Raw genomic sequence first — 24,497 nt, 5'->3', positions numbered from 1 at the left:
TTTTTAAATGAAATTAACTGTTAATATTTCAATGTTTCTTTCGCCTTTTAAGATAATTATAATTTTTTAATAAAATAGAATAAATGTTTAAATTATAAAATGTTTTATTATATTATTAATAATATTGATTAATTTTTTAATTAACTTTTATGATTATACTTTTTATTTTATTTTAAATTCAACTTACTCATTTTGAATATAATTGTTTAATTATTATAATCAGTTAAATATAAAATACAATTCATTCATCACTTCTAATCACTTGCTCAAACTCAATCCATCTCCAAACCCAATACTCAAATCAACCCGTAAACCCAATCTCTCCCTACAATATCGCTTCATTGCTCGATAAAACCACCCCCATTCCCTGAATTTCAACGCACCCTTCGATCCACCCAATCTCCTCTTACATCCGTCAACATCCCGATCTATCTCAACACCATATTCCCCTTACCATCTCCAAACAAACTATCACTCAAACCATTAAATCCAAACCTTCCTCTCTTGAAAAAAAAAAAAAAAAAAAGAAAATGTATCAACATCATCAGCATCATCCTTTCCTTTCTTAAAATTATCAACAATCCAAAGTGGTAAGAAATCAGAGAAAGAAGCCATCCCCACGTTTCTTAAAATTATTCTTAAAATTATCAAAATTATTAAAATTATCAATTATCACTCCTCCATCTTTCCCTCTTAAAAAATTATCAATAAAAACACATTCGACAAAGAGGAAGAATTACCCCCTTCCTTCCTTCTCTTAAAAAAATTATCAAACAAGGATGCATCGAGGATGGAACGTCAAGCCACCCCTCGTGTCCTCCCATCCTCCACCTTCCCCCCTTTCTTAAAATTATCAACGAGGTGGATCCAAGACGGTGGGAAGCGGAATTCGGAAGAAGGAAACGGCGAAAGGAAGGACGGAAGGAAGGAAGGGTGCAAGTCCTCCTGGTGGGGGTTCTGGTTGTACCGTTTGAAGGGGATGCGCTGCAAGAAGCGCGTGGTAGGTCCGGCTGCAAAGGTATCGTCACGTGGCCAAGGGGGCGGTACCGTTTTCTCGTGGCCGCCCGGTATAAAAGAGAGACGTAGCACCGGTGCATCCACCAATTACTATTGCACTTTGCCACCGGGACGGAGGCAAGGTCGACCGCTGTACGACCCTCGACTCGAATTGTCTTTACGCGTGTGTGTCACGCTGTCCGCGCTTCTTCTTCTTCTTCTTCTTCTTCTTCCCCGTTCCACCATCTCCATGGGACTGACAACAGCCTGTATCGCCATCGGATAGGGCGTACTAGGCGCCTAGATCGCAAGGATCTCTCGTGTCACGATCCTTGGGAAAGAGGGGCCGAATTCGCGGTGACCGGTGATCGTATGTGATGTATGCACACGTTTCGTAAACAACTATCGCACATTTGCTGCAACAGTGACGTTATTCGCAGTGGGTCGACTGTATAAACTGTGTCAACTGATATAATATATATATCTATATGTATATATGTATATATATATATATATATATATATATATATCTATATGTATGTATATATATGGGGAAGAAAAGAAGGGATAAGGGAGAAAAGATATTTTTTAGTGATAGAATTATTAATTTTAATTTAATATGGATAAAAAAAAAATTAAAATTCAATTAATCGCAAAAGCTAATAAGGATAATTTCGAGGATTATTTTGTACGTAAGCGAGTTTCTCTTTCTTGTAGCATTTTATTTCGATCGTTCAAAAATTATGCCACTGTTTCAGTATAATTGTGCAATATAATATAAACATAGCCTTTGGAACGGTTTTTGGAAACCGAAAGAATTCGATCCTAGGGGATACCGTGTCCCATCTGCCTCGTAAAAGTCTGCCTCCTCGTACTCGTGCAACGGTTCGAGGGTGCTCGGTAAGCGTTAACCCTTTGCTGGAAAGGACGACACAATCTCGGGGGAGGGGGTGGGAGGGATGATTCTTCGCTAGTTGGTTCTTTGGTAGCTTGATGTTTTTAACGGTGTTGGTTTATTGTATTGTAGTAATGTTTAAATTGTTTTTATTCTTGTTTTTTCCTAATTCGGGGAATTTTTGATTACTCTTTGGGGGAAAAATTAAAGTTTTGTTAAATAGTTTAGATAATATTGATTTATAATTTGTAATTATGATAATTTCTAGTACTGGTTCTAGTTAGATTGTTCTTTAATTTCTCTTTGATTCTTCGATTCGAGAAAGGAAAGTTTTGTTATTATAACGTTATTGAATATAAAATAATTTATTTCTTGTTCCTTTACGAGTAAAAAATGCATGGCATTATGTTTCGTAGTTTTTTTATATATTGATTTTTTATTTGGTAGTTTGATGTTAAGTTTTGACACTTTTTTATAATTATTGTAAATATTATGCACATATTGATTTTAACAAGTAAAAGAAAAAGCAAGGAAAATCTTTCTTTTTTAATTCTTTTCAATCTCTTCCTTTAATCAGAAGATTTATCGTAAAATAATTAAATAGTTGCATTAGTGCAAACACGTAAAAGAATTAATAATTATCGATCAACTCTTATTTTAAAAATATTGTAAAATCACAAAATACAATTTATTGAAGTAATTCATCAATCAAACGAAGCAACGATTCGATTGAGTGGAATAATGAATACTGCAAAAAAAAAAAAAAAGGAAAAAATAAATAAACGAAATATTAAATCCAAGAAAGAATCTATTATTTATCAAAAATACAACGAAAAACGTGGACAAATTTGCAAAGAATCAAGAAATGACTGGGGATTAAGATAATCGCTAAAGCTGAGGCAATCGAAAACTTTCTATACTTTCTCATGCACAATTTTATTTTCAAACTAAAATATATAATCCACGATAAAAGTACTAATAACCATCATTAAACACCGAGGGAAGTAGCAAGAAAACAGAATGGACCCATTGAGTGGAAACGGAAACTGAAGAAGCGAAACCGAAACGAGTGAAAGGAGAAACACGATTCTCGATCGTCGACTCTATTGTTTTCTCTGACTACCACTATTATTATTCACGGGGAAAAACGTAGAAGTAAGATTGTAGAAAGATCGACTGAAAAACGATTCTAAACGAACACGAGTTAAAAGTGTCGTAATTTTCTTTTCTTTTCTTTCTTCTTTTTTTCTTTTTGTATGTAATTTGGATATTTGGAAGTATTTTAAAATATTTCAAAATTTATCATCTAGGTGCTTTTAACGAATATATCATTTGTGAGAAGTATAATTGGCACAAGTGTGGAAATGAATTAAAAATTTTTTTTCAAATTTGGAAAATTTGAAGCAAATTGAACAAGTACGTAGTCGCATTTTTACTTATTAATTTTAACGATTTAAAAGACGGAAAATAAGAATTTCAATTTTTGAATATTTTCTTGTATTGATATTTAACATTCTTTATAAAGAAATTTTTATAATTTGACACAATAGGAAACGTGAAATTTTTTTGATTCAAATTCAAAATTTTATAGATTTTTCTTTTACAATATTTTAGTAACTAATATATGAAATGAACAAACTATAAATATACTTTTCAGACATTTTTTTCAAAGAATTGTAAAATTCCTCAAAATTTATTTCCAAAATTCTTATTATCGTAACCTGTATTATTAATTGTTGATACAAAAAAAAAAAAAAGAAAAAGAAAAAGAAAAGAAAACGGAAGGGGAAAAATGATGGCAATTAAAACGAGAAATTGTTATCGCGAAAAATTATTCGTGAAACGCTCACGAAACGAAAAACTGTTTACCCCATACTCTCGATTTACGCTCGAACGCGGGAGAGATCGTCTTTCGTCGCACTTGCAATTTCTTTCCCCTCTTCGCCGCGCGACGCAAAAAGAATCCGAAAAATCCGTCATCGGAGGGACGAGAGTTAACGACCCTCGACGAGGGAACAAAGAAGACACTCTCGGCCACTTTTCCTTTTCTACCGCCTCCCCCCCTCCTCCATCCCTCCGAGCCCCACCCCACCCCACCCCACCCGGTCGAAAAAGGAGGCCTTACACAATTTATGCATCCGAAACAAACAGAAACGCGGCTATACTATAAATATCGCGGAACCGGGCAAAAAATATCCGCACGGTGGGACCCGTGATCCACCTTCTCCTCCGTCCGCCGGCGGAATCGAATCTCCCGCGGCGTGCACAACACACTTTCCACTCCTACCCGTCCAGTTACAAATACCGGAAGTAAACCAGAAGAAGAAGAAGAAGAAGAAGAAGAAGAAGAAGAGGAGGAGGAGCAGGAGGAAGGGGTTATCGCCGGGCCCCGACAAAGGGGGGGCGCATCGCAAAAAAAAAAAAAAAAAAAAAGGGAAGGACGACGAAAAAGCAAGAAGAGGGGGAGGCGAAGAGAAGGAAGAAAGAAACGCTAGCTTAGTGGATATAAAAGATAAGAAATGGGGATTGCGACGTGTTCGGATGAAAGCGATGAAAGAAAGTAGGAGGAAAGAAGGAGAGGGAGTACGAACGAAGTAATGAAGAGGGACAGAGAGAAAGAGAGAGGGGAGGAAAAGATAAAGAGGAAGGAAAGCGTAGGAGGTATCGGGCGCGTAAGAGAACGTGTAAAAGAACGGAGGCGATGGAGCCTCTCGAGGAGGAAGGAAGGAAGGCAGTGTCCGGGGGAGGGGGGGGGGGCGGGGGCGGGGAGGGGGAGGGAGGCGGTGAAGGGAGGATGGTAAAGAATCAGCGAGGAGAAGGAGAAAAGAAGGAAGAGGAGTAGGAGTAGACTAAGGAGAAGGAGTATATGCTCGAGGAGAGGTCGTGGAGAGAAGAAGAAGGAGGCGAAACATGCAATGCATGCATGCATGCATGAGACAGGCAGGCGGACAAACAGGCAAGGCATACAGGCAGATATAGAGGAGGCAGGCACAGGCAAGGCATAGAGGCATACAGGCAGATAGGCGAGCCGGTGCCGCCGCCGCAGCCGCAGCCGCGATCGCGCGCTTCAAGAAGGGAAGTGGGGACACAACATAACACAGCGCGGCCGCGTGTGCAGACCGCTTTTGCAGAGCTTCGCTCGGCACACGGGGAAACGTTCCGCCTTGTATACTGCTGCTGCTGGCTGCTGGCTGCTGCTACTAGCTGCTGCTGCTGCTGCTGCTGGCTGCTGCTGCTGCTGCTGCTGCTGCTGCCGCTGCTGCCTGCCGACTGTCGACTGTCGACTGCTACTCTCAGTCTGCCGGGCGGCCTCGTGCGCGCTTGGTTTCCATCTGACGAATCTGCGCGCCACGAAACTACCCGCGCTCGTTCTCGAGACCCGGAACGGTCGAGCGGACCCGCGATTACGAACGAGAATATAAAGAGAGTAAAAAAGCGAGGGAACGAACGAACGGACGCAACGAACGACTCGTCGTCGTAGTCGTAGTCGTCGTCTTCGTCTTCGTCTTCGTCGTCGTCTTCGTCGCTCGGCCGAGATAAGATCGGGAGAGGTGATCGTCGTCACTCGTTGGCGGACGATCGACGAGGACGATCCGTGAGTGAGGCAGGTCGAGGGAGCCGGCTCGTGCTCCAATCGTTCGCGAGCAGAGGCCCTCGCCAGGCAAAGATACGCGTTTCGCGCCTTATCGTGTCCACGTGTCGCGGCGGACGTTTCGAGATTAACCTTGCTACGAGAGTAACCGGCCACGAGGACTAACAGGAGGAGAAAGAAAGAGAGGAAGGAGATAGGAGAAGGATCGAGATGGTACACACCATGGATGGTGCGTCGTTGTGACATGTGTCAGACGATCGACATGAGACGACCCGTAATTCGGAAGCGGAAGACGCGTGCCCCTTGAAGGAGAAAGACCAAGATATATATATGTATGTACGTATGTATATACGTATATGTATATATACGTACGGAGCTCGAGAAAGTACGCGATTGGTGGTGCACACACGGTGACAGGACAGAATATTGTTGGGTGCTGCTCTAGGCTGGGGACCGTTTGCCGGAACGAAACGGAACGGAAACACGTCGCCTCTTCTACAGGTGTTTCGAATCGATTCCTCGGCTTCCACCGAACGCCCTTTTCCCCCCTCGGTCTCTCGGCGGCGTGCTTCACCTCGTGGATGGTGTGACTGTTCAGTGAGTTCCCTTGGCCGGACACGTGATCCGCAACACGGGCCCTCGTATTCGCTCCTCGTCGCCGCGTGCAGTTTCTCTCGCGTTCACCGCTCGCTCGTGAAGTTTCACCGGAGGAGGAATTAATCGCGTATTCGACGACGACATCCGGGATATTTACTCGACATTCGAACGGGCTTAATAATAACCTGGATAATAATAAATCCAAGTCGCCACCGGAACGAACTTGACACAGTGTCACCATTCTCCTCTTTCATCGAATCGTTGCTTCGAATCGTCGCTCCCCCGAGTGTGGAATCGAGTGGGAGGAAACGAGTGAGGGAAGGAAACGGATATATTTCTATATACTCGTCGGTCGTGTGTCGTCCTTGTGAAACTTTCTCGCGGGAATGCGAGCGACATTAATCGCGTGGCAATCGGGTGTGCGCCTTGTAGCCGCGTGACACCGATTCCTCGGGTACGGATACGGAATTTTTGGGGCCCCGAATTTCGTCACGTCGCGGGCAGATGGGACGATACGCGGGGGGGAGATAAGAGGAACCGAGGAGGAAATACTCTCTTCTTTTTTTTTTTTTTTTTTTTTTCGTAAGCGTATAATCCATCTAACTGTTGGCAGTACAGTATCGTTGAACGCTAATATATATATATTTACACGTTATATCACGCAAGGAGGAACGAGTAGCAAGTGAATAGAAGTGATAGAGAGGAAAAGGGAGGCGGTTGTAAACGATCGAACGTTTCAGCGAAACGGTGTGTTAAATGACGAGGTGGTCCAGGAGGTGGAGGTGGTGGCGGCCCGGTAATACGTGGTAAAACGTTCGGGGCGAGAGAGATTCGGGGAAGGACAGGGTCGCCACCGCACGGGGAAGAAGCGACAGCGGCGTGGCAGATGAGATGTGAAGCACGAGGACTACGCGGCGTGGAGCTGGCGGGAGCGAAGGCGGAAGTTGAGAAGCCGAAGCTGCCGAAGGCGGTCGCAGGGGCGGCGGCAGCTCGAGGGGGCACCTGGCGGGGGCCGCCTGAGATGACGACCCTGCGACGGGGTATCGTGGCACCCCGGTACAATACTTACGTTCTGGTTTCGTTGATCGGACTGTTGCTTCAGACCCAGTCTGCAACTGGTGAGTGGTTGTTTATTTATCAATTAACTTGTTCTTCCACGGTAGTGTTATTTTATATTTTTGATCGATTTTTCGGAGGGGAAAATTGATCCTGTCCAGAGAAATGTAAAAGTTAGTAAAGATTGTCGCTTTGTAAGTTAATAGATGAGTCGTAATTGATAGTTTTTTATGTCTTTTTCGTCTCGATGTATATAACGTAATGAATTGTAGGTTAAAGTTTGGTTTTTAGTTGTAAAAGAGATAATTTTATCCAATGAAAAGTTAAAGTAATAAATCACTTCTACTTGCATAGATAGGATAGAAGAATGAAGCTTTCTTTATTTTTTGTCCTCTTCTTTTCCAAGTAGTTTTATTACAAATAATTTAAATAAAATGTAATTTTATTTATTTTAAATTTTTTATAACGTAAAAGATTATCAATGGATATTTTGTAAAATCTGCAAAATTATATTATATTTTCATGATCATAGAGAATCATTCATTCTCTACAGGAAATGTTCGTGTTTCAAGTATTTAGTATTCAAAGGATTAAGTATGAATAGTCGAGGACAATACAAGATAAAGCTCTCATACGTTGAATTAAATTTAGTTTATAAAGGAAATGGAATAATTTTTAATTATTTCCAGTTTTATCGTAATGCCATATTTTTTTTTTTATTTTTTTAATTGTCGATAATGTCAGGTTTTCTATCTTCGAATAGATAAGATGTTTGATAGGGTGGATATATTGATTGTGTGTTTAACCCATAAAGCATATTAAATATTTTGAAGTTATTTCCGATAGTGGTTCTTGAATTATATCAAACGATTATCTAATTGAAAAAAAAGATAATATACAAAAAAAAATAATTTTTAATGTATGCCATAATGTGAATATTTGATTTGTTTAATATTTATTCAGATTAATTTCCTCGCAAATAATTACTTTAGTATTCAATTATTTCATTCTAGAAATAGGCAAAAAATTATTGATACGTATTAAAAACAATAAAATTTATTTAAAAATTACGGAAATTCCATTTAATTAGCGATAAGAAAGGAGATAATAAAAAATAAAAAAAAAAAAAAATGAAATACAATAATAAAGAAAGAAAGAAAGAAAGAAAGAAAGAAAAAAGAAAAAACAAAATTCATGGAAACCATACTGAACTCCATAATTCAAGGATGGTGATGTAAAAAGCTCACCCCGATTAATCGATAAAAATCAACGTCCCAAATTTCTCGCTTCGCATTGGCTGTATTAAGATGCAGCTGCTCGATATCATAAAAATGTCAGGATATTTCAGAAAAGTAGAACATTTTTGCAGGTTGTTCGTATTTGTACATCTACATTTTTTATTTTTATGCGAAAGATATTCATTATTCCACTTTTACCGTAATAATTATCATTGGATTGCACAAAAATCAGCACAAATAATTTAAATACGTTAAAAATATTGGAGCTCGTGATGCTCTTTATATTCCTTAAATTTATTGTTAATTATGAACAGCTATCGATATAGTTAATAAACGTCACACGATCATATATATTTATTGATAATAAAATATATTTATTGAAGTTTTAACATCACGCCTGTACATAAAACTGTACGGAAAATTTAAATAATTGAATTATTCATATATTCAAAAAATCCAAAATAATGAATAATAGAATTTATATTCGTAATAAAAGTGTTTTAATATCTTTGAGTTTGTGATATGACATCCTAGTAATCCCTCTTCTAAAAATTAATGTCACGTGTATGACAAATATTGCTTTTTAGTTTTCCAAGTATATATGATATATGAAATTTGTTTATGTATATGTAACTATAACATATAAAGAATGAACTACATTTTACTATATTATTACACTCATTACGTTTTTATCCTTTTTTTATTTTTTTTATTATGAAATTACTATAATTAAAGCGAGGAATGTTGCGGTTAACATTCTCCCTAATCAACGATAACGAACGTATTAAGACGACTATCTTCTTGTTAATATGATGCTTATTGCATTATGTTAGCATATATTAAATAAGGATTTATGATTTGTGTAATTTATAGTTATAGTATAAAGTTTATTACTCATAATATAATATAAATTTCGAATGTACGAAAATTAATCTATCTTCTTCACATTTTATACTTCAACAATATTTATAAAATTATTTATAAATTGTTTATTACACGTAACAATGATCAGATAAATGTTTGAATTTGTATTATTATTATAAATTTAAAGATTATTATAAAATATGCAATAAAATAGCAAAAATTGATGTATCCATTTTTCAGTGTAAATGTATAAGTGAAATTTAGATATTTTCAAAAGATAAAATCCATAGTTATATAGTTAAAAAAAGAAGAAAGGTGAAAATTTATGATGTATTAAATCTTTTATAACTGAAAGATGATGTAACGTAATATATCATTTGGCCCATTTTATCATCTTCTTTAACGCCAATTTCTTTTCAATGGAAATAAGATGAAATATGACGTATAGATTTATGATATTTTGTTCTCTTGTGACGATAATTTCTTGTAAAATATAGTTACCACATATTACAAATTTTTCTGATCTAAATTTCTATTACTCTGTTCTGCTTAATATTAAACAATTAAAAAAAGAAAAAGAAAAAATTACAAATTTAATTAAATATTATTTAATTTTTAGAAAGAAATTGTAAAATATTTAAAAATATCGTAATTTTTTTTCCATTCTAAAATTAGACTATCTGATCATAGATTTATTAAGAAAATATTCGTCTTAAAAAAACTTTTATTCCTATCTCGTAAAGATAGAACGTATATCTAGATTATTAATCAGCATGTTTCTTTTTTAGTAATAATCATTGGAAATGTTTCTCATTTCTATCTTTTATATTATCAATACATGTTTCTTCAATTATGAAAAAATTTTAATGTATCGACAACACGCTTATTTTTATTTTTTTTTTTTTATTATACTTCTATCTAACTTATAATACTGAAATTTATATTCAATATCTGATTTAAAAATACGAGAAAATTATCATCTTTGCATAAAAACTACGATACAAAATTTCGATAATCGCAAAGGAAAATGCATCGAGATCGATTCGTTTAATCGAAAACCTCCCCTCCCCACCCTCTATCCATCGCAATCAATTACCGTACACTTTGCAAACGCGACAATAGTTAACGTCTAATGACAACTGGCGTTGACGTAACTCGAAACCAGGGTGTGTTCCGATTGTTATATACCACGACTCCAATTCTCGTTACGCAAACAACGCGGAACAATCGATCAATCGAATTGTTTATTTATCGCGAAGTTTAGAATAAAGTGTGTCACCACCAACTCTCTGCCTTCTCTTCGATTCGATTCGGTTTGATCGAATTGTCGATTCGTTCCGATTTTAAAACGTAACAGGTAGACTAGAGGGTGGGCATATACTTATTTTCGTTTCGACTCGTTTATTTTCGCTACTTCCTGCCGAGAGAATTACGAGGAACATCGTAAGAAGAATTCGTCAAAAATTCACGTGAACACGAGAATGTTATAAAATGAATTTATATTGATGATGAGAGGCATGCGTTAATACGTTAAATAAACCTGATTCGAGATATATTGTTTCGAGAAATGTTCTGAGAAAAATTTCTTTTCGAGATAGATAATCTTTGAAAAATTTTTCTTCTTTGCTTTAGATTTAGAACAAAGATATAAATTTTCACGAGGATATTCAATTTCGATATAAAAGGGAACGAGCGATAATAATTGAAATATTTTCGTTTTTTATATCGTCGAATCGTTATATAGAGATTACACGTGTTAGTGTATAATAATGAACGTGTATGATAATGATATCGATGAATATTCGTGGATGAGAAATATAACTTTTTTCTTATAAAAATTAAGAAATGTTTATTTTTATATTTATCATACTTATGAATTACCGAATAATTTATCAAATTATTAAATCATTGAACAATATCAATAGAAATATTTAATGCAATGAGATTGCATGGCAATTGATACGAGTAGAATACAATTTTATAAAGAAGTTTCGAAAATACTTTAGAAATGATATTTTAAGAGAAAATTAAAGCAAGTTAAAATAATTATTAAATAAAAGGTGATTTTTTTTTTTTAAGTAAGATATCAAGATACCATTTAAATTCGATAGAAAATTTTTATAATTAATCGTTAGAGTAAGAGATCGTTAGAGTAAAATGTTTTATATAGATAATGTAAATTATATCGTTCGGCATTAAGCATTAATAGAGTTAAGCGTTTAATGGTATTTATAAGCGGCAAAATACTTGCGATTCAAGGTTCTTAAATTAAAAAAGTGGACGTGTAGTGGCGACCAGTTGGATTGCATCTGCCGCAAGATAATTACATTGATAATTACATTCGTTGCAAAGGAACTACTTATTGTAAAGGATGCGATAAAGGGGTTTCGGCTCGAAAAGAAAATCGCAAATAAGACGATATGTAGGATACAGCTGTGCATATACCTATAATAATCCACCTATTAAAGTATTCTCTACTTAATATTATCTTTGGCAATGGAGATATGGCAAAAGTACCATTACTTAGAAAATTATCTAAATCGAATATTGTATTATATAAATATTTTACAAATTGAATGTTTCACTGTTCAAATTTAAACCTTTTATTTTATTATATATTAATAATAAATATATTTTCTTCGGTAAAGTATTAAAACGAGAAATACTCTAATTTAAAGGAAAAAATGGAAATATTTTTAAAATTGTTATATTATATAGATATCCTTTTCTCGAATGATCATTAATATTATTTTTTCTTATTATAATTTTTACATTTTATTATAATCTTCAATTTTATTTTTAAATGTATTTAATTTTTATCATATTTAAAGATAATCTAATAATCATCATGTCTTCGTATTAATTTAATTTAAATTTATTAATTTAAATTTTATATTATTTTCTCGATAATCTTAAGATCGTGGATCAATAATGAAATTATTAGGTCCTATTACATTTTCTTTTATAGATAAAATATAGACAAAATACATTGTTCCCATCAAATAGTTGCCACTGCACACTGCCATCGAGCCCAGTTGTGGCACAACTGCAAAAGCGTTAAATGTTTTTACCTCGTGGCAAGCCACGTTAGTCCGTGTTCTCGTTCTATTATTGTCTACTTTGCACGTAATTTAAAACGGCTGCTAATCGACCAAGTGTCGTGAATTACGAGATCTCGGCCTCCCGTACAAAAGAAATCGTACCCCTTCCTTAAAACGCTGTACCTACACTAAGGCAGGAATCCAGAAATGTATATTTTATTCCCTAACGATTATTTCGGTGTCGTAAACCGAAGTAACCGAGACAGAGAAAGCAAGTTTTGCAGCATGCTAAGAGGAATATGCGAATAAGCGAGAAATTGTCATAATTGAAAAGGACGTCTTGGCGAGTGGACTGTGTCGAACAATTTATTTTTACTAGACGTATGGAATTCGTGACGCTGTTTGGGAAAGTTGCTCCAACGATTCTGAGCGCTTTCACGATATTAGGAATTCGAAATTTAAAATTTTTAAATTTTTTCGATTGAAATTTAGAAGAAGAGGAAATTTAGAAGAAGAAGAAAAAAGAATATAAATTCAAACACGATGATAGCATTTTAAAAATTAAATATAATTTTATATAAATTGATAAGGAACAAAATGTTTAAAATTAGAATTAGTACAATGATGGTCAATACGAATATTTCCCTCCCTTCCTCGAATTTTATATCATTTTCGAAAAATATTTAAAGAAAATAATAGATTTAAACAATAAGACTATTCTTCTCATTGATTTTTTTTTTTTTTTTTTTTTTTGTTTCAACGAGAACGGTCTTAATGTTTCTAACGAGGACGATTAGCTCATAGACAATGATACGTCGTGAAATCGAACTTAATCATCTAATGCAATTAATTGGATTTGATTCAGTAATGCTTAATAGATCGTATTATTTGACGCGACGCTTGCGTCATCGTGGCTAGTCTCATTTTTCTTTTCTTTTTTTTGTATTACGAATAAACAATGCAAAAAATTTACAAACGATTATTCGATCCTTCTCAGTTTTCGTTTCCAAGATTTCCTTTTTTTATATATATTATTAAATACACGAATAAGAGAGAATAATTTCGCGTTACTGAGAAAGTTTCGAGCGAAGCTGCAAGCTTGTTTCGTTTATTATCAAAGATTTTTAAATAAATTCAGATTAGCAATATATAGAAAATTTTGAAAAAAATTGGATAAACAGCAATCCTAGACTAAATAATTTTCTTTTTATTTAATTACCATTTAACAATAATTTACGAACTAATAATAATAACAATTAACTTATTAAATTATTAAATTGCAAATTCTCTTTCAAAATTTCCTTAATTTATATTAATAATGATACACGATTTGTGACTCCTAGAACTCAATCTTCAAAATTTTATATATCAATAATTTACGATAAAATTTCTCGAACAATATTCGAACATTAAAGGATTAAATCTCGCGAAGAAACCTATCACAAAAGAAGGAAAAGAAAGACAATCTCCCCTTTCATCATCTTATCTTATCCTTCCCCCCGTATCGAACGATCGATCCAATTCGATCCACGCACTTTATAAATAATAGAGCAACCACCATTATACCATTTCCGCTTATCGATCGCTTGTCACGCGAGAGGAAAACGCATCTCGAAGGTCTGTGATGCCGGCCGGCCGGCATCCACGACGCGATGGACAATCGCGAGCGACGATCGCCAATTATCCGCGCGGTGCCGGCGAAATTAGTGGCGTTGATGCGCGCTGGGTCGGGCATGGAAACGCGTGGTCGCTCGCCTTCGGACAGGCGATAAAGTGCGAATTAATTCAGCGCTAATTCCACGCCTGCCGGCTTCCACCGCCGCGGGGAAAACGCTCACGGCCCGATGAAAACCGAAACTTCATTAAGTTCGACTTCATAATTCGTTTCGTTTAACGACAATGTTCCGGCCTATTGGCATTCTCGAAAATATGGAACCGATTATTGAAGGGGCATTCACCCTCTTGAGTAGTTTAATTTCGATCATTATTGATCGTGATGTTTAATTTTTAATAATAGGTGCATATTGAAGGAAGATAGTGATTCGAACAAAGAAGAAAAGGGGATAGATATCTGTTAGATGTATGGAAAAATTAATGATTGTAATTATAGAAATTAGTGATTTTTTTTAATTTTATTAGGTTAATCTTATCAGTAAAATAAGAAATCATTTATTTTTATAGAATAATGGAAATATTTGGTATCCCTCTGATTGAAATTTTGTTTCAGTGATAAAATAAAAGTTTTTAAGTCTTATATCGAGTACATGGAATTATTACAATTCAAAGTTGCAAATAATAGATTATTTTTAGATCTTCATTTTGGTTCGGAAGCGTAAGATTATGGTTCAGCATTCTGTCGAAACGGTAAAGGTTAAAGATCGTTTGCTTTAAGTCTGCTACGACCTCTGAATCTTTTACGATCCCATTGCGTTCTCGTTTTGGTAAACAACAGTTAAAAGTAAGTTCTTAAAGTAGATAAACGTGTAAATGTTGAAGCATTAAAGAAGAAGATACAATATCATATAACAACACTTTATCTTTATAATCTTCAATAATTGATAAATCCTTAACAAATATAACAAACAACAATGATCCAGATTTAAAAATATTCCGAAGATAACTTAGAAATCTTAAATTTTGTATCAATGATATTTCGAGTATTGATACAAGGATTGACGAAGGAAGGAAAGGAAGGAAAAAACGTAACCTAGATGCAGAAACCTCTACACGGAAAACAAAAATTAAAATTTTTGTCGATCGAAGAAGCAATTGGATTGACGAGCAAAAGAAGAAAAGAAACGAACGAATCAAAGAGAAAAAGAAGAAAATCCCAAAAACCTGCTTGTGGAGGAAGCGAACCTACGCAATAGGATCAACTAGAATGAAAGAGAAAGTGTCGAGTTTTGCCGAATCTTGCGTCAGACACTTGACGAGGTGGATCGTTCCGTAGGGGGTTGCTTGACAGAAGCTTGGCACGGACGTAGCAAGGCTAATTGCAAGTAATTGTAAAAGAGACACAGACGAAAAGAGAGGAGAGGGAACAGAAAAAGAAAGAGAGAGAGAGAGAGAGAGATAAAGAAAAAAGAACACAGAAAGACACAGAAAAAGAAAGGGAGATGGAGAACTAGAGGGAATCGAAGTGATCCGAGACGACGAAACATAGGGACGAAGGGGGAAGAAAGAAGTCGAGGGGGCAGCGGTCGTTGGAAGGGAGGAGAGAGAGAAAGAGGGACACAGAGGCGGAGAGAAAGAGCAAAGGGTGGGAGGGGGAGAAAGCCTGGTGTAATGGAGGAACCAGTTTGCGGGTCAGTGCTCCGCATCAGCGAGTGGAGCTTCAGAGACTGCAGACGCGAGGACGATGCCACCGGGCGAAAGAAGGACGGGGCAGAGGGACCCTGTAGGTCCTCGAACAGGGACGCGAGGGAGGAACGAAGGGCCAGAGAGGCAGATAGAGGGGCCAGAAGGGCCTGGCGAGTCGCGAAGCCGCTCTCTCGACCGAGAGAGAGAGAGAGAGAGAGAGAGAGAGAGAGCAAAGGAGTGTAGGGCCAGCCTGACCAGCGTGAACTACGCGCGAGGGAGAGGACTCTCCACCTTGGTCTGGCTGCTTTTCTCTCTCTCTCTCTCTCTCTCTCTCTTTCTCTCTTTCTCTTTCTCTCTTTCTTTGCTCTGGCGCCATTTTCCTGTCGACCGAAACAAACCAACATCCTTGGCTGCCTTTCGAAAAAAGAAGAAGAAGAAGAAAAAAAAAAGAGGAAGAAAGGGGAGGCTTTCCGCCCTCGTCACGACGACCGACGAAGGGGAACTCCAGAGTCTCCTTGGCCCCGTCACAGAGGGAGGAGTAGCGGAGGCCTTTTCGCCGCTCGTCTCAGAGACCGCGAATCGTAGACGTCGGCGACCGATGATGGTGCTTTTGGATACTCGCGACTGTTATAGGGGGAGGGGGAGGGGATTTCAGAGATCTCGAGATCTCTGACGCGACTGACGACTACTCCTTGTCCATTATCGTTTCAGGAATTCAATTGGGAGAGAAGTGTGGCGTCCAGTTGAGGGGGGGTTGGGAGTATCAGGGAGATGAGATGAGATGGTGGAGAGTATTTTTAGGGATATCGGAGGTGGATTAGCTAGATAAACCGGTTTACGAGTTACTGAATATAATTTTCATTGTAATTAGTTAATAAATAAATGAAGTTTTGTTCATTTTGCAAATTGTAACTATGATGATGAATTATAACATGGCAAACTTGTAATATTAGCTAGTAATGTGAAATATATGTATATTTTGAATTGAAGTATATCATAATAATTGTATTTAATTAATATTAATTAATATTCTTCAGCTCGAGTAATTATTCTGAAATTATAAGGTTCAATGGTATTTAAGAACATTGTAAAAAACTTGGATTTATATTGGATCTGTTATATTGGATTTGATTCAATTATCAGTATGGATAAAAAGACAATTTTATTATAAATATTATATATATATTTGATAAGACGATGTATTTTTCTTCCTTGAATTTTATGAATTTGTTTGAATAGTGATATTGATTTATCTCAGGAACATAACACGTTTGGAGTTGTACCACGATTGAGGAAATGTATTTTGGATTGATAAATGTTGACAGGAAAAGGAAAAGAAAAAGATTTGAAGAAAATGCAAAGTATGTTGTTTAAACAAATTGCATAACGGTTTTTTATAAAGGTAATAGGGAATAGATTGCGAAGTAACACAGAACGGAATTGTTCAACCGTTATACAAAGCAGTATTCAGTTTCCTCGTTAACTCCTTTCGCTCCAAATGACAAATAGGTTGGCGTTAAAACTGCTCAAGGCATCGACCTGGTTTTTGCACTATTGCAACGTCACTTTAAGTGTATAGGAATTAAAGCATTATCGTGCACTGGTCAGTTCAAAGGTGTTGCGTAACTGAACGAAGATATCATTTGTTACAACAAATTTTTATTTGGTTTTTATACTTTCTAGGTATAAAGTGAAATAATTGTTCGAAAGATTAAGTTAATAACACTTATATGTTAGGAATTATTTTGGTTAGGAATTAATTGAAATTAAATATATGCATTTCAACTTATTACGTATCTAATTATTTTCGTCACATAGATCTCTATTATATTTGTTTCCATATTGGAAACAATATGAGGATTTATTCACTATTCATATCTTCGATTTTATACGAAATTTTCAGATATTAAATTCTTGAAAATTTTTTCTTTATTATTTTGTAGATATACGTTAATTATTATAAAAAGTATAAATAGAAAAAGTTTTTTTTTTTTTTTGATTAAGGAGAGTGCAAAATGTTCATGTTATTAATTTGAATGAAATTTTGAATACTAGTCATTTCACCTAAAATTCGCAATTAAAATATTCGTGAAATATTTAATATGTTCCATTCATAAATTTCTTTAATGCATTAACTGATTATCAATTAAATAGTTAATCTTGACTTTGAATAAATTAACAAAAATATCTCTATTCGAAATATCCGATCAAAATTTTCTAAAAATCTTAAAAATTCACAATTCAATTTAATTGCACGTAAACGAAGCTTCTTACGAAATAAGTGAATTTTCGCAAATTTTCTCGCTTATTTAGAAAAATTAATTATATACAGCGTGAAAAGTAAGAAGCCAAGATCGAAGTAAGAAAAGAAAAGAAAAGAAAAGAAAAGAAAAGAAAAAAGTTGCGCTTGCTGCCAACCTCACGGAACGAAAGCGCGGTCTTCCGCGTAGCTCCTCGGAAGCGGCAATCGGCTGCATCACATATTGTAAGTGATCACGTTTGCACGTCGTAAATATGGCCGTTCGCGTGTACTCTCTGTCGATCTTATTGATCGTGCCGGATCGCAAACGTTTCACCAGGTTCGTTAACGTCGACGAAAATATTTTTAATTTCCTCAACTTCTCGTTGCTAAGCCTTAGATCACTTGACAGTGGCTGTAACGTTAGATATAATCCTCCTGTTCGTTATATTTTTAGTAAAATCGGCTGCTTTACGTAATCAACCATTCGTCCGGGATATTTTTCGTCGACGTTGACCGAACAAATTTTTTCGTTTCGTTTCAAACGATAAGTTGAAGATGGGTAAATGTACTCGTTTCTTAGATGTTAGATTCTTGACATCAGGAATTTTTTATTATTATGTCAGAAANTTCACCAGGTTCGTTAACGTCGACGAAAATATTTTTAATTTCCTCAACTTCTCGTTGCTAAGCCTTAGATCACTTGACAGTGGCTGTAACGTTAGATATAATCCTCCTGTTCGTTATATTTTTAGTAAAATCGGCTGCTTTACGTAATCAACCATTCGTCCGGGATATTTTTCGTCGACGTTGACCGAACAAATTTTTTCGTTTCGTTTCAAACGATAAGTTAAAGATAAGTAAATGTACTCGTTTCTTAGATTCTTGACATTATTTTTTATTATTATGTTAGAAATAAAAATTGTCTATTTTTATCTATTCTTTTTTTTTTCTTGAATAACATAAAGATAAGATTCATAAGGTATTGAATTAATATTCGATTTTAGAAGACCTTAAAATTATCAAATAAAATTGTTACAATTTAATGTATTTCTAAAAAATCTTATTGTGATAAAAAACAATATATTGAATAACGAAGTTGTGACAATTCAACGACAACTTTTATTTAAAAAATTTGGTTAATTATATAAAACAATGTTGAAAAATGTAAAACTATTATTCGAAAAATCATATTTTTTGATTAATTATTCCCCTTCGATACAAATTATCAAATTTGATTATATTGATTATAAAATCATTAATACTTTAATCTATTAATGATTATATAATTCATTCTAACTTTTGAAATAATATAAAATATTCATATTTATTCGAAGATTAGAAAGTATAGTTTCCTAGTTCTACGAGGGAAAATTTATAGTCAATCGTAATTTTTTCTCAAAATTTATAAACGAAGAAAATCTGATTATAGAAGATTAATATTCTAGTTCTATCGACTATTGTATCTTGAGTTATACATACGTGTGATACGTACACCGATCTCAATCTCTTCGATAACTTGGGAAAATTCAATTCAGATTCAGTCAACAATGCCTTGAAAACTTGGAGGTTTTAAAGTTTTCTAAACTATGCAAATAAACATCGCGTGTTAGGCGCGAACAAATCACGATTCTAAAATCAATTATGTCGCAGCACCGTTGGATACCGATATCGAGAGATCGAATCGAACGATCGCGAAAAATAACGGACTTGTATATATGCTTTGAAACGGCGCGGCATTACGTAAAATTATGCCAATGCGAGTTCTTTAGCTTGCACTTTGAACGAGTCGGTGGGTGGTATGATATTTGTACAGTTTCTCGAAGAGAAATATTGCTTTCTTGAATCAATTTCAGTTTCTCACTTCTTTTCTTTCTTTCTTTCTTTCTTTTTTTCTTTTTTTATTTTATTTATTTTTTTATTCAAATCTGGAGAACGTCGCGAGTACATTTATTTACATTAGTTATTATTTGACTCAGAATATCAAACGTAATTCCTTGAATATAAAACGTACAATTCCTTGAATATACTTCATATACAACATATTTTATATCTATTTAGGTAAGGGAATATGATTTTTTTTTTCGTTACGAATCGTAAATTTAGATATATAATATAATTATTTAGATATAATAATAAGATGTAATAATATTCTCGAGAAAAGGAAGAAAATAATTTTAATTGGAATTTTTATTCAATCTTTAAGTTGTTGAATAATTTTTACGACATAAGTATGCAAATTTTCAAAAGAAAATATTTGATATCATCGTGCATAATATCGTGCGTCTCGAGAATATATAGAATATACATGATGATATTATAATCTATATCTTTCTCCGTATAATTTTACAAGTTAATGATCAATTGATTGCTTTATTATTATTTATTATTTTTCATTGAATAAAAAAGATTGTAAGTTGTAAAATTTCAAAGAAATTATTAATTAATAACTAATTATTCTTCTTATTAAATTATTATTTTTGATATGCAATTTTTAATTAAAATTTTAATAAAAATACCGCATAAAATGTCACAACAATTCTTCCAACAAGTATAACCAATAACATAAGAATTTTAAATTTTTCTCAATGTTCAAACTCGAGGCGAAAAGAAAAGATTGAAAGTAGCCGCCATTGGATGGTTTAGAAAAAGCGGGAATCGAAGTCTGGCCGAAATTGCTCGGTGAAAATGGAGAATCTTGTTCAAGGATAAGAAACAATAATGCGAGTTCGAGCGGAGTTTTCTGAAACTTGGGCGAAACCGAGTATTTGAACGGACAACGCGACTGGTTCTCTGTACCTAAGCCATGTTTATGTATGTCCCGTGTACACACGTATCGGATTAGCACTTTGACTTGGAGGCCTTTAATATGAGTAGCGTAGCAAAAACAGACCGACATGCATGGCCGAAGGCGCAGTCTGCGGTGATGATGAGGTTGCGATAAAACACTCGAGTTATGCGCGCGCGTGCGGTTAGTTTCAAGTTCCAACAACGAGAGTGATTACTCGAAAACCTGCACGATAAAACCGACGTTATCGCGGCAAGTAGTAGAAATGGGTGCTCGTTGTGTATTGTGGGAATAGGATTCGATTTCTCTTTGCTTTAAGGTTTTGGGAAAATGATACACGAGATGAAAAATTGGACGAGAATTGGTGAAGATTGATCCCTCGAGACGAAATTAAATTCAAATTCGAATTATTCAGTTTTAATTTAATTCCAAGAAATTACCTATAAGATTACTAATAAAAATATGATTTCTATGATTTGGATATAAAGAAATTATACAGATTAGACGACGTTGTATAGTCAATGATTATAAAATCTGCGTTCAAAATTTTAGTACTTATTCATTTTCTTTTAAATGATTAATTATTACAGCAAAATTTTAAATTACGAAACTATAAAAATATAATTATCACTCTATTGTGAAAAATAGTTCCAGATGAAATTATGATGAAAAAAATTAATTATTAATTTCAAAGAGATTCCTTGACAAAATGAACTTCCTTGCGATAATAGCTTAGGATCTGGTATACTTTTAAACTTGTTAAAAAAAAAAAGAACATCTATTCCCTCAAAAAGCTTTCAATTAACATCATCATCTCCATTTCGATTAACGTAAAATCGCGTGCCACGATTCGCGAGTCGATCCGCGATCGCATCGAACCCTCGCATCGAATCTCTCCCTGTATCCCAGCTTATATTTCATGAATACTCCATGAAACCGACGACAAATCGCGGTACAGGAGTAAAAACCAAAAAAAAAAAAAAAAAAGAAAAATAAAGAACAAAAAAGAGAGAAAAAAAGAATGTCTCGGATGGATCGGATCGCGTGAAAGCTGTCGTGCGAGCTAGCAGGGCTAGACATTCTCGATGGGGATACGCGTAATACAATGTAGTCATCAATACCTGATACCCAGTTGACTTTCTAAGATTACCCGATCTCGGTCGACGCATCGGTTGACTCGAGACAGGCGAAGGTAACCGCGACAAGCGGAGGGAAATGCGCTCCATCGACACGGTGAAACGGAAAGGAAGGAGAAGAAGAAGAGAGAAAGAGAGAAAGAGAGAGAGAGAGAGAGAATAAGATAGAAGAGACCAGAAGAGTGAGAGAGAGAAGGGAGGGGTATACGAGCAAAACAGCACGGGAAAAGGGGGAAGAAGGAGAGCATACAACGAGCAGGAGGGGAGGGAGAAGCTTGTGGTTTTGGTCAACCGGTCGGGTCGCCGTCCGCGGGAACAATCTCCGGGCCTTGATGACTAACCGCGTGGCCGTCTTGCCGAGGCAAGAACTCGCCTCCCTACGGCACGTCGCGAATGCCTGCGCAGCGTTTGCCTGGCCGAGTACCGATCTTTTTACCACCTGCTGTCGCCCGATCCCGCGATACTCTTCTCGTGTTGTCCCATGGGGAGGAGGAGAGGGAGGAGGAGGAGGAGGAGGAGGAGGAGGGGGAGGAGGGTGACTGGCGGGATCGCTACCCCGGAAAAGGCTGGCGGGATACGGTTTACCGGTTCGTACTGATATTACGAGAGGATGATGATGGCTGGAACGACACTAATAGATACGTGTGCATGTACGTATTTTTGTACGTGTGTACGATGAGGGAAAGATTTCGTATGAATTTTCGTTTCCTTCCGTAATTGGAAACGTTTGTTAATCGGTTGTACGTGACTTGGTAATAGGAGTATTGCATGGGGCTTGAAAGAAGAAGAAGAAAAAAAAAGAAAGAAATGTTGAAGGGTAACACACGATGTTCGTATAGTTGGATATTAGTTAGTTAAGAAAATGTGAATTGTGTCGATGATTGTTGGTTGGTAGTCCATTATTGGACGAGAAAGTGTAATTTATATGGGAATAAAGAGTAGAAATTGTCGAGTTTGAAGAAAATTTTAATGTAGAAAATTTTATTAGTAACATTGGAATAATATTTTGTAGATAGGTTGTTGCCTATGTAAACACGATCTTAACACGATAAAGATAATCCTTTAAGTTAACTTAGAGTAATTCCAAGTAAATCCAACCAGCTTACACACATACAAAACCATTTCGAAATCGAATACTCGATCGAGTATTAAGCTCGAAGAGCTTGAGATTCTCCAATTAGTTCGAGCAACGCGCGTTATTCAAACGCATCCTAATGCAGTTTCGTAATTTCCTCGATCTCTGACATCACCGTGAAGCCTCTGATCATCCGTTTCACGACCCAGATTCGAACGATAATTCAAACGTTACGTTACGTTACAAGCATAGAACCGAATTGTATCGCAATCTTGAATCGAGATCGATCCTGCCCATCGAACTATCGACGAATTAATCAGGCATTAACGACATTAACGAAGTGAGATGCGCGATACAAGAGGAAATAAAGTTAGTCGGAATTGGTTAAGCGAGTTGGAGTGTTTATTAGGATAACGTTTGAACCGTTTAATCGATCGTCATTCAAATTATTATCGATCGTCGAACGAGAAAAGAAATCCCGTGATATAATTGATCGATCAAAGAGTCTTTGATATATAATAATATCGTAACGAGGGGGGGGGATACGAGAGGATCAACGCTGTTAATTAAAAGCGTAAAATATCTTGTTTATTAACGGCGATGAGGGAAACGTGATGCAATCACGAGAGGCGAGGCAATTCCGGAATGTCCGCTTCGAGAAAATACGCAGATTAGATCGAAACTCATTGAAATTATCCTCAGGATTTACCGTTAATCCGGTGTCAGATACGAAGATGTATATCTGTGCAATGTTATTGAGAAAGGAGCCGCGGGAAAATAAATTCAGTGGTTTTCTGGGTGATGGGGTAATAGTGCATGACTCGAAAGATTTTTTTTTTTTTTTTTTAAGCGTTTTATAAACACCGTTTTGATACCAACTCGATTTTATATCTCTCGAGTCATCTTTGCTTCGATTTGCGTTTTTCCATCAAATATATTTTTAATTGTATCTTTAAATTTTTTTTTTTTTTTTAGGAAAATATACAAGAATCGTTATCGATATCCGTATAAATGAGGGGAGAGAAAGAAGAGACGCGAAAAAAAGAAATGGAACGACGTGCGATAATTTATTTTGTTTGAATAAGATTCAAAAGGAATATAAATGAAAAAGAAATAAAATTAAAGAAAAGAGGGGTAAAGGATCGAATGATCGTCGAGGATTTATTTTATCTTTATATAGATTCCCTGATAAAATGATCCCGGTCGACGATGTTGTTCTTATAATTTATCTACGATTAAACGATAATTTATTACTTAATATGATAACGTAATTCTTTCGCCGGGGAGAATTAATTTACGTGGCCGCGAACAAATGGAAACCGTAGAAGTTAATTGTTCGAATGTTGTTATTTCGAAAGAAATTATTAGGGTCGGATTATACTGGAGAAATTGCGGCTTAATTAAAATGATTTTCCAAGATGTAGATATTAAGGGAAGAGATTCAGGAATTACGAGTGAGTTTTAATTAACATTAAAAATAGGATATAGGAAGGAAACGAGTTACGTATACCCATATCTAAATCTAATGTTAAATTTATTGTAACCAACGTAAATAGTTGTAAAAATAAAATTTTACGATTCGATACGGATGCAAGATGGGAAAAAAGTTGTATCTGTAATAAGCTTTCTATTTTATATATTACACGCTATAAAACGAAATCGTACATCCTTTAATCCATT

The 24,497-nt window shown here is 35.5% G+C and overlaps 1 protein-coding gene across 7 annotated transcripts in view; it reads left to right on the top strand.

Annotated features, from left to right (window-relative positions):
* The first annotated feature begins 1,360 nt into the window (after window positions 1-1,360).
* Window positions 1,361-24,497, top strand: part of LOC122720186 (follistatin-A) — a 75,999-nt gene continuing 52,862 nt past the window's right edge. For 4 of the 7 annotated variants that reach the window (XM_043946716.1, XM_043946713.1, XM_043946714.1 and 1 more), the window contains exon 1: window positions 6,712-7,198. In XM_043946716.1, coding sequence (XP_043802651.1) covers window positions 6,967-7,198 — 232 coding nt within the window. In that variant the 5' untranslated portion in view covers window positions 6,712-6,966. Of the gene's footprint in view, window positions 1,376-6,700; window positions 7,199-24,497 lie in introns of those variants that run through there. The other 3 variants (XM_043946712.1, XM_043946718.1, XM_043946717.1) reach the window with 3 other exon arrangements.

The sequence above is a fragment of the Apis laboriosa genome, unplaced genomic scaffold, assembly GCF_014066325.1.
Source record: "Apis laboriosa isolate Shangri-la unplaced genomic scaffold, ASM1406632v1 scaffold122_cov146, whole genome shotgun sequence".
Lineage (NCBI taxonomy): Eukaryota > Metazoa > Arthropoda > Insecta > Hymenoptera > Apidae > Apis > Apis laboriosa.
Note: the sequence above shows the minus strand (reverse complement) of the source record. Positions and strands in the feature narration are given on the sequence as shown.